Raw genomic sequence first — 13483 nt, 5'->3', positions numbered from 1 at the left:
TACACTGTTGTCGTTGAATGTTGGGTGTAAGTTGTGTCTTGTCCTGCCACGTCTTGTAGCCAAGCCGAGTCACGCCACGTCACGTCCAGTCACCGTAAGTCATGATGTCCTGTCCAGTCACGATCAGTCCAGCCCCGTCGTGTCCTGTACAGTCCTGTCACGTTCGATCCAGTCCAGTCACGTCGACCAGTCCTGTAACATCTTGTCTAGGCACGTCAACCAGTCCAGTCATGATGTCCTGTCCGGTCACAGTGACCAGTGCAGTCACGGCGCCCAACATTTGACAGCAAACTGACAATTACACGGCTCGTGGTTACTATGCCTAACAAATCACATGTTTCAAAAGTTAGTAGTAATTAGACTGTTATTTGAAATGCATTTGGTAACCTAAAGAAAGTGAAACATTCTGTTGGTTCTTCACAGTAATACATAAGCAACATATCAGCACTTTATACATCGGGATCGATAGCGGTGTGCTCCAAGAATCGATATGAGAATATACTGTATCTTTGAGGGCCTCTTTACGGTGAACGTATCGATACAGAGGTGACAGAATCAATATTGCAGATTCGTTCATCAAGTTTCCCAGTCCGTCTCTGAAAGTCACTCGTAGCTGTGCAGACATTTCGATCAGGCACAGTGTTGGCGGTAAACCAGACATTAGACATTAGAAGAAGAAAACCTGTTTTGCCATTCAGCATAATAAAAATATTTTTTGGGGTGTAGATATGACTGTTTCCATAAAAGTGTATGGCCGTATGAATATGTGCAATAATGTGTGGTGTTCCACAGGGTTAAATTCTGGGGCCTCTGCTGTTTTCGTTGTATCCGCGGCCCCTGGGTTACATCTTAAGAAAACAGCAGTTGGTTGTTTGAAATATAGAGTTGAGTTGAGTGATGGGAGTCAGTGTCCTAACTGCATGATTTGCAAACCCAGTTGAACCACACATTAAGAACCGCTGCCGAGCCTCATGCATTAGAAATTATTTCAAATGTATCCCATTACAGTTGACTGATTCCAATAGCTGTACAACCAGGAGTCTAACAATCCAAATGAAAGATTTATTCTGGTTGCTCGATCTGGGTCCAGCTTCTGTCACCGCTCCAATATTATCATCATGAACCTTTGTAGTGTTTAGTGACCGGACAGGGAGTATGTTCAGATCTTTTGAATTCACCTTCTGTGCTGAGGATCCCAGGGGGCGGCGATGGCAGTGCTAAGAGGTGGTTTGGGGTTAGAAAAGAGGGGGGTTGGCGGCGAACAGCCGGCAGGCAATACGTGAGAGGCCCCGTGTCTGCACTATCAGCGACATCAGACTGGAAAGAGGAAGGGGGTGGGGGGTGGGTGGGGTTGTGTGAGGCTGTTATGAGAACTGCACAGTGTTGAAACAGAACGACTGCAACATCCCTCTATCGCACACACTGAGACTCGCCTTCCCTCCTTTTCTCACCGTTTAAACGTGCAAAAGCAACGTCGGAAACGCGAGTTGAGATGGACCGCCAAAGAGCAACGTCTACTGACGATGTTGCGATACACTGTTGGACAGTTCAGCTTTTATTCCACATGACTGATCGCCACCGCTTGGAATTCAGCGACGCTAACAGACAGCGACGCTGTCACGCCTGCCGCTGTACATACAATGTGATATTTGATGTAATATTTCCACTATGACCGAACATTCCCTCTTTTGGTCTCACAAACATGCGCAGAGTTCTTGGCAAGCATCCAAAAGTGTATGGCGGTAAATACCTCAGGAGCCCTTTAAATCCAACGCGACTCGTCAGCTGAATTGACACCGACAATGAAAATGAAAGAGGGAGGAGACAAAGCGTATAAAGAGCGGTGTTGCTAAGGGGCTTCAGCCACTGAGGAGACAGCTGAACCTAAATCCCTGATTCACAACACTCGCCATCCTCCTTCTTGACCCCCTCCCACCCACCCCTCGCCCCTTCCTTGGCTGCCAACAAGGAGCCTGAAACAGAAACCCTGACAAATACGAAGCGAGCTCAAGGACAACTTACGTGGTGCGAGACGTCCAGACAGAGATAGCGCTCGCAGGGCAGAAGGCAGAGAGGAGCATGTGCAGCGTTGTGGTGTCAGAAAAGCACGCAAGCGATTTCAAGGTGTTATCCGGCCTTATTTCGTCCCGCCGCAGAGCGAGAGCAGCAAAATCCAGACGCGTGCGTTCACACACGTAAAGAACACACCTCCGCCGAACGCCTTCGTCATTCTCTTTGCTTCCCCTTATGGCTGCCACTTTCCGCTCTCTCCTTTTTCTTTTCTCATTATCTCTGTCTGCTCCTCCCTTCCCTTTTTCAATATCCTCTTTCTTTCTTTCTCTGGGCTGCACATGCAGTCTGCTTCTCAGTCGACACCCTCCCCCCCACCTAACCTCTCTCTCTCTCCCTCACTCTACTCGCCGTCCTCTCATGCAGCCTGTACATCCATCTCTACTGCGCTCACTCTCTTTCTCTCTCTCTCTCCCCCCCGCCAGTGTGTGCAGAGCGAGGGGCCATTATCTGAGCTACAGCGGGCACGTACGATGGAATGGAGGAGTGTGCAGTGAACAGAAACAGAAAGCGCTGTGGGCTAGAGTCACTAGGAAACAGCAGCACTGACTTGCCTTCAGCTCCACCCAACGCACTCTCGTGCGTCACATAGCACCGAAGCTTTTTTTTAGTTTGTCCATTTCGATGCAGCACAAGACTGGTTTTGTCTGATTTCATGTCTTTCGCCCATCAATTGCGTTTCTTGGTGTGGCTCTTGAAATTGTCGTTGTTGTTTTCCTTCCGATTACATCCAGTTGTAGCGACGTAGCAACCAAGGCTGGTTCCTCCATCCTCCGGCGGTTCTTCACGTGAAACCGGCGGTCGATCCCGAAGTGAAGCCACGCAAGTGGGAGTGTGCTTGTTGTCAGACTCGCAAGACCTTCCGCAAAGGACGAAAGGAGAAATTGAGAAAAAAGGGGGTTTTGATACTTTTTCTTTTATCCCATTTGGCAACTTGGGAATGGAGATCGGATGAAAGACGACGATGTGGGATAAAATTACTTGACAGAAAGGGAAAATTGGATGACACTTTGAGATCAGCAAGCATGGAGGAGCAAGAGGGATCAGAGCAGTTCGATGCTGCATTAGCACAACGTGGGAATTCTAAGGAGAAGTTCCTGTTGCTTTATGACGGAAGACCGAGGACGAATCGCTTTGTCGTTCTGGTGACTGGCGGCGGAAACGCAAACGCGAGCGCCTCGCCGCCTCGTCCTCTTGTCCGTCCACCGGGCCGAGATCACACCGCCTGCTGTTGGCTCCTCACCATCGTTCTACCATCGCCGTCGTTTTCAACCGCCAAGCGCTTCCTCTCGCTATACTTGCTGGCTGATCGGCCTCGCGGAGTCGCTCCTCTTCTCAACGATCGCCGAGCTTCGGCGCGCGTCCGCAGCCGGGTGAAGGGGAAGGAAAAAACATGGCTGCCTCCGCCGAAGCACACCGCCGGCTGCTGCTGCTGCGTTGTGTAATTCTCTTAACATTACTGGCCATTTGCAGACTTGGCCATTCTTTGACGGGACTGACTTCCGCTCCTACTTTGCTCTTTCTCCGTCTCGTTTAGCCTCCCCGCTCTGTCATTTTCTACAGGCTTTTTCTCAGTCTGCCTCCCTGTCCGTTTACTTCCCCGAGCGTTTTCCCATTCAAGCTTAACCGCGGCTTTTTCCGGTCCTGACGACGAGTCACTGTACAATGTCTGCCACGCTGTCGTCACGCGTATTTTTTGTATATACACGCAGAACGGATGAGCGTCATCGCCAAAGCAAAACGGAGCAGCCTGAGCCTTCCAAGGGAAAAGGACAGAAGTGGAGCATAGGTCACATGACCAGAGAGGGCCAATGAGAGAGAGAGGAAAGGCAGCGGGGAGGTGAGGCAGGAAGCACGTGTCGATGACATCGTGTGGTTGCATCATCGGCGTCATCGTTAACACCCGCCAACAAGTTTGCCTCCGCCGCTCAATGGCGCACACACTCGAAAACTTGCACTTTCATACAACCAACTGGCTGCATGTGGCAAAGCAGTTCTGGCTCACCACTCACTCGCCTTGCATCACACATGCTCAAAAGTCTTCTTTGTGATATCAACACGACACTCTGGTGGAATGCTAACATTATTATTGACTAACACAACCTGAAATACTGCCAATATGGAGTTTGTAGCTGACGGAGCATAATGAGTACAATAAAAATAAATGAGAATTAAAAAAATATATCATATAAATATGAGGCTGTGCTATACGAATCAATCAACACATATCATTAAAAAGAGGATGAATGATGGTCACTGTCCAGTATTATTGTTACTGAGAAACTAAGAAAGATCTCATTTTGGGATGAAAACAGGGAATGTGCAAAAAATCTGGAAACTAAAATCTGTCTGAATGTTTTACACCTCTTGTTTAATGTACCCAACATGCTAACTAAATAAATTCAGTGAGTTCAGTTTACAATAACCTAACCTGACATCACCTGGTAATCAAAATGCATTTCTAACACAATCAGCCGAACATACGAACAAAAAAACTATAAGAAACTGAACTCAACTTTATTTACAGAACACTATACAAAAACAACCGCAAATGAAACTAAGTGCTCTACACAAATAATAATCAAAAAGGTAATCTTATAACAAATGAAGGCACAGTCTCATTCTGAACTACGCAGTAATTACATGAATACATACTATACGATAGCTAGCTAGCTAGCTGATAGATAGATAGATGGATAGATAGATAGATAGATAGATAGATAGATAGATAGATAGATAGATAGATAGATAGATAGATAGATAGATAGATAGATAGATAGATAGATAGATAGATAGATAGATAGATAACTACCAAACAGCATATACCAACAATGTATTTTGTATAATAGTAAAATTGGCATAAGACTTACAGTACCGCTGCTGTAACCGGACCGTGACTGTAATTCTAACATGAATCCCACAACATTATCTGGTCCAACTCTCACTCAACAAACTGTCCCCCTTTCACTGTTTTTTTTTTCTCCAATTGTCTTTTCTTTGTCTCTGTCGTTCTCCTTTTCTCAGCAGCGCACAGGAAAGGTAGGAGGCATGACTGACAACACGAGTCGATTCTGAGCAGCGTGTTGGTTTGTCCTGCATATGACTAAGCCTGAGTCATCTGTTCTTCCAAATGACTGTTAGCATAAACCCCCGTGAAACACTGCAGTTGACTCGAAGCTAATGACGACGTTTACGTTCCGTTAATATTCAGGCCAAGATTCCGGTTTCTGAAACATTCGGAATAATCCGTTTACAGGTGTCGTCAGTTATTCCCGTATATATAGTAAATGTAATCAATTGGGATATCCCCATGTAAACCGCGACGCATGACGCAAATAGACGTCGTTTCCGCTTCTTACTTTCTAACATCAATCGCTTTGTGTATTTCTGGTGGGTTGCACAACACATACACGTAAAGTAGTTCCTGTACTCATAAGATTCCTTGCTCATAGCGCAGAACAAAAAAACAATGTTACCTTCATTGATGATATTCCCTTACATATTTATATGACCAAATATTTGGGTTGTAAAAATGAGTAACCCATGGGTCTTCTTCTGTTTTTTTTTTTAAAAACGGAAATGTTTTTTTGCGGTGTTTACGTGGCCTTGCGCAATCGTAATATTGCGAACATTCCGGTTTTGAAAGCATTAGTGACTGCGTGTAAAGGTAGTCATTGTGTGCAACAGCGGTGGTAGGTTTGAGTAATAAATAGGGATGCAACGATATCCAAACATCACAATACGATATTATCACGATATGACGGTCACGATACGATAATTATCACGATATTGCGGGGGCGTTGGAGATATTGAAAAAAGATCACAATATTGTAAAAAAAAGAGAGCTCATACTAAAAAAAAACAAAAAAAAAACGCACAATATTGTGCTTTTGTACATAACAGCAATGCATATAAACCACCTACAATCTCTAATACCAATATCGAGGCACTTACTTGCTAATGCAAGCACACATTGATCGCTTCACATGCAAATTAGATTCCCCTTCATCTGACAATTAGCATAGATTGTAAACATAGAAGGCCAAAACATCCTTAATGAAAATTAAATTGCACTAATAAACTAGCCACTAGAGGGTGCTAGAACTGCACCAATGGAAATCAACCTGACTTTTTTTAACAGATTTGTTCCTTTTAAATATTGTGAATATGACAACGACGATATTGTGGCAGTTTTAATATCACGATATCACGATATTGCCCTTATCGTGACATATCTAGTAATAAATACCCTTATTTGTAAGTTATTTTGCTTTCACATCAGACATTGAGATTTCTATAGTTTTGTATCGCTTTTCATCACTACTTTTGTCAGATGAAATTGTTTTCATCTTTTCCTATAGTAGCCAATAAAAGCACACATGAGCATCGCATTCATGTCAAGCATGTCGTAGCTCCTCCTCCAGTCACACACTTGTCAGCTGAATCCGTTTTTCACCACTGTGGAGTCCATTGACCTCCATACACAATCCCAACACAAAACAAGCTTCATTGCCCTGAAGTCTAATGGCATCAAGGTCATCTGATCTCTCGCTCTCTCCCCTCCCCCTCACCGCGCTTTTGCTTTTTCGCTCCGTTTCTTTACATTCTCCGCTCTCTTCCAACATGTGTTTCTCATTACAGGCACAGACATGCGCCAAGGAAAATGCGCCAAAACATTCACACGGCACACAGTATATGCACGGCCAGTCGTGGATAAAATATTTGTTACACATGCACATGACTACACTCGCACACGAATACAGTTATTGGACTGTTCACTGTGGGTCAGGGGGTTTATTGGAGGGTGGGACCGGAGGCAGCCGGGCTATACAGAGCAAATACTGTTTACACTTCTGAAATACAACAAGAAGTTTACGCTACTCATTGGCAAGAATGTCGTGTTCATTGTAAGCTTTTACCTCATTCACTCCCAGTCATTTCCACTGAAGCAACCTAATTCACTCTGTAACATGGCCCTTGGTTGATCTCTTAAACTCTGTTGCCACTTGCTGGCTGTTTTTGTAATAACTACCATTGCTTCAAGCATTCTCTTCAGTTCAGACACTGCAACAAAGCCTTCTGTATGCTCTAGCATATAAAACCCATAAAAACGTATAAATATGTCTTTGGGACCATGATAATATTTAAAATAGACCGTATTAATACGTTTTTGGGAGCAAATGAGTTAATGGATTGACTTGGGCCTTCAGTTTCCAATGTGGAATACAACATACTAAGGCAGGGGTGTCCAAACTTTTTCATTTGAGGGCCACATACAGAAAATCAGAAGGACGCAAGGGCCACATCATGTTAATAATAAGTAAGTAGTGCAACTTATTGAATAGAGTGCATTTTATTTTTCAGAAACTTTCATTTTGTGTTGTTAGGGTTTTTTGTGTGTGTGTGTGTGGGGTTTGGTTATAGATCAATGAATTTTATGTCGGTTGCCCAGACTGAGCCATACTGCCCGACATTCGGCACGTGCAAGTCTGCACGAGAAGCCCAGCTGGGGAAGGTCCCCCCCCCCCATCCACTTCTCCCAGAAATCCACACAAAGAAAAAGGAGGAGTGGTTTGAGCGTGAGGCGGAAAAAAAATGGAAAAGGTGGTGCCGGGTGGGGGCTCGAAGGCAGCATAAGGAGTACGGAGGAGTGCTCTTTTTTTTTTCTTCTTTTTTTTTTTTTTTGTTGAGGAAGTCCCTTTGTGTAATATAAAGAATTCAATCAATAGCCAACATTTATTAGACAGACAAGACACGAACAGCTACTGACAACAATGCAGGAATTGGAACAACTTCAGAACAAGAATTAAGACAAATATGGTCTTAAATTAGGTACAGACTTAAAACGGGAACAAACCGACTGACTACTTTATAGTGGGTGCTTGTTTCTCTCACGACTTGAGCTAAGATTAGCTCTCCATATGTCTAGTCAGGCGGAGCCGGTTTTAAAGGGCCAGTGTTCTGCCATGGTGGCTCAGTGTATGATCACGGCAAAAATGTTCAGTTATGTTGCCACATTTTAATAGGCTTGTGCGTATTTGCGTGTGTATGCGCGTGCGTGTGCATGCGAGATGGAAACTCCAACAGCTGCGGAGCTGCATGACATAAAACGTGGCGCCGCTGCGTTCACGTATGTAACGCGGACCCGGCGGGAGCGGCGGCGCTGCCGGCGGTCACGTGAGAGTTAAAGAGTCGGAGCAACAGCTGAGAGCTCCACCTACTTTTCTTTCCATACATTTTTTATTAACTGCGGCATCATGCAGCTGACAAAATTACCTTCCCTTCCATCAAACGCAGACAAGCGCCAACAATGCCACCATGACGCCGCTAAAACCGCCATCATACGCGAGAACATCACGACAATTTATTTGGAGCAATGTCTTTGGATTTAATGAAAACTAACAAAATAATGAAAAATCAAATTTAAACTACATTTTTATTACCAAAATAAAATGAAAACAAGAATGATATAAAACTAACTGAAATTAACTATCATGAAAATGAAAAGGAGGAAAGTCAGAACAGTCGCTTGGCATAGATATAAACCAATCCAAAAATGAATAAAAAATAAACTAAAATGAAGCATTTTTTGGAACAAACCCTCTTAACAAATAATTTTAAAAAATGACCTCTTCTTAAAAAAAAAAAAAAAAAAAGGTCAAAATGAACTATAATGAAAAATCTAAAACTCTAAATATACTGCTTGGGATCAATTGGGCAGGTATAGACACCTGTGTTATACCCGAATGTTTCTTTCGTTCATCTTAAAGGGATACTTTACTTATTTAACCATTTTTGGCAGTCAAACATGAATATTTTGCCTATAATAAATTTGATATTTTCATTATTTTCATTGTACAATTAGTACCGTTAAAAAAACATTTTGCAACTTGCTGTTGACTGAAAATGACATCACAAGGGCTCAGGTAACCAATCACAGCTCAGCTTGTAAATGTCACATGACCAAACCTAGAAAACGGGTGAGCTGCGACCTGAGCCCTTGTGATGTCATTTTCAGTCGACGGCAATTTTTTTTTTTTTTTTTTTTTTTTTTTTTTTTTGACGGCAATTTGCAAAATGTGTTTTTAAAGGTACTAATTGTACGTGAAAAATAATGAAAGTATCAGATTAATTATAGACAAAATATGAACTTTTTTATAGCTATAAAGGGCTAAATAAGTGAAGTATCCCTTTAAGAATATATTTTAGTTAACTTATTCCTCCTCCTCCATGGGAAAAGAGATTTAGTGGTGTTAGTCATTTCTACAAATAAATCATCAACGAGTTAGAACAGTGTTGTTTATCTATTGTGTCCAATCTCGTATCCTACTCCCAAAATGTGTACAAGTCTCCTCCAATTCCATCTTACAATTGCCGTAGATGTGAGGAGTCCCAAAACTTTTTGTCACGTACTCTTAAGAGCATCTCTTTACATCAAAAGTGTATTGAAAGCAGTAGTGAATGGCACACTTGTGTTGTCAAACCTTTCCACTTCCTGCGTGTGCGCAATACATCAACCCACTTCCTACACGACCACACACGCATTACACACGCGCGCACGTGGGTGATGGTGAGTTGGTTACGTGGCCGCCATTGGTTGCTGTGTACCTGAGCTAAAATGAAAGCGGTGATGTTGTCATACAACCCAACGTTACCCTGGAAACTGGGTCAGCGTTAACCCTTTGCGTACCGAAAGCTAAACACACGATTAACACACATTCCATCTGCTGTCCCTCTCCCTGCACAAACACGCCCTTTTTTTTAAATGTCTTTTCCCAGTGAAAGGAAATCCTGAACGCGGGAATGCAAGTCAAGTCTGTCTCGCAACCTGTTGTTGCGCTCATAACCGCTTTATGAAACTTTCTTCAATCATTTGTTAAAACTCATTCACTGCCAGCCATTTGAGAAAATTTTGAAATTTTTAATACCCATGTGATATTACGTTCAATTATTATATATAAACCGAATCGACAAATAAGAGAATAGACTGCCTACATTTTGTCCCGTCCCGTTCTTTTATAATTGACGGTAGAAAAATGTAGGTTTGCCAAAATACCATTTCTCCCATGGACTCTGAAACTAGGGATGTCACGATAAGGGCAATATCGTGATATCGTGATATTAAAACTGCCACAATATCGTCGTCGTCATGTTCACAATATTTAAAAGGAACACATCTGTTAAAAAAAAAAAAAAAAGTCATGTTGATTTCCATTTGTGCAGTTCTAGCACCCTCTAGTTGCTATTAGTGCAATTTAATTTTCATTAGGGATGTTTTGGCCTTCTGTGTTTAAAATCTATGCTAATTGTCAGATGAAGGGGAACCGAATTTGCTCAATGTGTGCTTGCATTACCAAGTAAGTGCCTCAATATTGTTATTAGAGATTGTAGGTGGTTTATAGGCATTGTTGTTATGTACAAAAGCACAATATTGTACTATTTTTTTAGTATAAGCGGTTTTTTTTTGTGATCTTTTATAAATATCGCCAACCCCCCCACAATATCGGGATAATTATCGTATCGTCACCTTCATATCGTGATAATATTGTATCGTGATGTTTACATCACATATTTACATCGTTACATCCCTATCTTAAACTGTGTTTATTTTGTATAAAATAGGACAATGATGTCATCTACCGGTGGTTGGGCATCAGTAAAGTTGTTTCCAAGTTTGATATTTACAGTGGAGCATAGTCAGATTAGCACCCATTTATCTCCGCTCTAAGAAATACAATTGACAAGTATACTTGTCAAAGGCAGTGAATGAGTTAATTAAGAGGATCCTGACTTGTCAAATGCATGTTTACCTTTTTGGTAATCAGATAGCAGCTTGACACGGAAACAAGATCTTCACTAGATCGTCAAAACAAAGCATAGCAACCGTAACCATCAACAAACAGCAGCTCAGGGAAAACAAATGGAGGAGATGTCGACCAATTTGTTTAGGCAAGAAAACATTTTCCCACAAATGCAAGAATGTGAACTGCTTTGTTCTCATATAAAAAATCGGCAGCTTTAAGTATGACGCGGTGCAGTTCACCAGCCATGATAACCGCATAGCATTCGACATGCGTTATTGTCCACATGATGGCAGTCTCTCTTTTTTTTTTTTTTTTTTTTTTTTTCAAAAACGAGTTCCGTAGAACTCTCGCCGCTCGAACCTCGTTCCCGAACGACGGCGTAACACGCTGCACTTTGGTAAGCTTGACGCCGCTAACTTTGACTCCCTTTGACCTCATTTGACTCCACAACGTCCGCTCGGAAAGGACGCCGCGCCCTCTCGCGGCTCCTGAGCCGGAATCCCGGGTTCCTCCTCCTCTTCCCTCCTTTCTTTCTCCGCTCGGCCTCTCGTATCCACGCACGGCTCGGCGCCGGCGCCAATCAGCGGGCAGCGTGGGACGCTTTAAAACCTGCTACACATCGCTACGGCTTCACAGCCGCTCTGGGATGGAATTCAACTTTTACGTATGAGACGCTTGGAAGAAACAAATATGGGAAATACGGATGATAGCGACAGGTGTGTTTGACACCTGGATCGTCTTTGTGCTATCATAATGAGATCTCGTTTTCGTCGGGGACTTAACAGCGACACGGTATATTCGATCCACAACTGTACGGTTAACGTCCTGTTTTAAGTCTGCTTTAAACTACGCAAACACGCCAACTATCACATCGTCGCCGGGTACGCAAATGAGCATTTACACCACGGCGGCGTTTTAACGACATGCTGACATGTGAGCGACACACAAACAAACTTGAAGTCCTCTCTTACCTCAGCTCCCGCTTGAGGCTTCCCCGAGCAGGCTGGACCGTCGTCTTCCAAATATTGCACCTTTCAAGACATTCAAAACACCGGGTTGGGGGGGGGGTAAAAGGATGGACGCAAAAAGAGAGATGGGGAGGGGAGGGAGAATAACAATCAATAGAATAATGCGACAGGGGCCATTTCGCAACCACCTGCCATTAAAGCGAGGGCAGTTTTCCTGATTAAAACATCCCAAATGTGACAACTTCAATTATTGTCACTCCTGTCATCTTTCAGTAAACATCAAACAGTACACAAATGTTTTTTTTTTTCACAGATTCAGGCACTAACAAGCTCTCACATATAGATATATTCAAAACACTATTATGGAATATCAAAAAAAAGAAAAAAATGTCACGCTAGTGCATTCTTCTCAATTGCACAACGTATAAGTGTGTCCGAAAATAGAAACAGAATGGCCTGGGCCGGTTAGAGTTAAAACAAAAGATGGTCTCATTAGCTACAGGCTGCCCCCCCACCACCCCCCCTTGTCTACATAGCAACAAAATGATGTTTTGTCTCAAGATGCTCCCCGGTCCCGCCACCCTCGTCGCCCCCTTCCCCCTTCCCACCCATCAATCGTGAAACAGTGAAGATCTATAATCAGCAATATTTACCCTAAGTCTCACAGCTGCCTGGCTTTTTTATTCCTTCGTCCGTTTGCAGAATCCCCATCAGACAGGAGCCACGACTCCAGCTCCCCCTCGTCTTCACCTCTTATCCCTCTACACCTTTCTTCTCTTTCTTTCTCTTACACACTCCTCTCTCTCTCTCTCTCTCCCTCTCTCTCTCTCTCTCTCTCTCTCTCCCTCTCTCGCCCTCTCTTCTCTCTGTGTTCCAAACAGCTCATTCAGGAAGCCATCTTGTGTTTTTAATCTGGTTTCGCCGGAGCCCTCGTACGCACGCTCTCTTTCTCTCTTCCCCTCGCTCTCTCGCTCGACCCCCTCCCTTGCTCACAATCCCTTGTGCTAGTACGCCAATGGATTTGCTCTGCGCACACACACACACACAAAAAACGCACAGTTTTTTTTTTTTCCTTTTCTGCACATAGAATGTGAATGTCATCTCAACGACCCTCCTCCTCCTCCTCCTCCTCCTTTCTCCCTTCAAACATACACATTGCTGAGCAAATGTACACACACGCACGCACACGCATATGCATGACGTCACGTTAGACATAGTGCACAAAAAGCAGCGCCCATCCACCAATCAGAAGCCAGGCTGGAGTCTGCTGCCTGCTGCTAGGGTGAAATTGAAGGCGCGCGAGGGAATGGAATGGACGCTCGTAAAAAAAAAAAAAAAAAAAAAAAAAAGAGGTTGAAATGAAAAAAGGAAAGGGTAGTTGAGTGTGTTGTTAAGCCAATGTTAACGAACGGTGGACGGGAGCGTGTGTGCGTGTGTGTGCGTGTGTGTGTGTGGTAATCTCAATTATCTCTTGAAGCTCGCCTCTCCAAACAATGACTCTGGTATGTGCTATCAGGCACCATCTGTGTCAGGGCTGCCTGCAATAACTGGACTGGACTGGACACTGGACACGCGCGTGCCCACCCCCACGCGCACACACAAATGCAAACAGCAATACAGCTTGCCCCCCCACCCGACACC

At 43.6% G+C, this 13483-nt stretch overlaps 1 protein-coding gene across 4 annotated transcripts in view; it reads right to left on the bottom strand.

Moving 5' to 3' along the window:
- The window catches only part of tet3 (tet methylcytosine dioxygenase 3), a 43131-nt gene that overhangs the window by 21791 nt on the left and 7857 nt on the right, over window positions 1-13483 (bottom strand). For 2 of the 4 annotated variants that reach the window (XM_077521210.1, XM_077521211.1), the window contains one exon: window positions 11846-11905. In XM_077521210.1, coding sequence (XP_077377336.1) covers window positions 11846-11905 — 60 coding nt within the window. Of the gene's footprint in view, window positions 1-2022; window positions 2442-11845; window positions 11906-12495; window positions 12757-13483 lie in introns of those variants that run through there. The other 2 variants (XM_077521212.1, XM_077521213.1) reach the window with 2 other exon arrangements.

Source organism: Festucalex cinctus, chromosome 5 (genome assembly GCF_051991245.1).
Source record: "Festucalex cinctus isolate MCC-2025b chromosome 5, RoL_Fcin_1.0, whole genome shotgun sequence".
NCBI classification, from domain to species: Eukaryota; Metazoa; Chordata; class Actinopteri; order Syngnathiformes; family Syngnathidae; genus Festucalex; species Festucalex cinctus.
The sequence above is the reverse complement of the archived record's forward strand: the minus strand, read 5'-3'. Positions and strand labels throughout refer to the sequence as shown.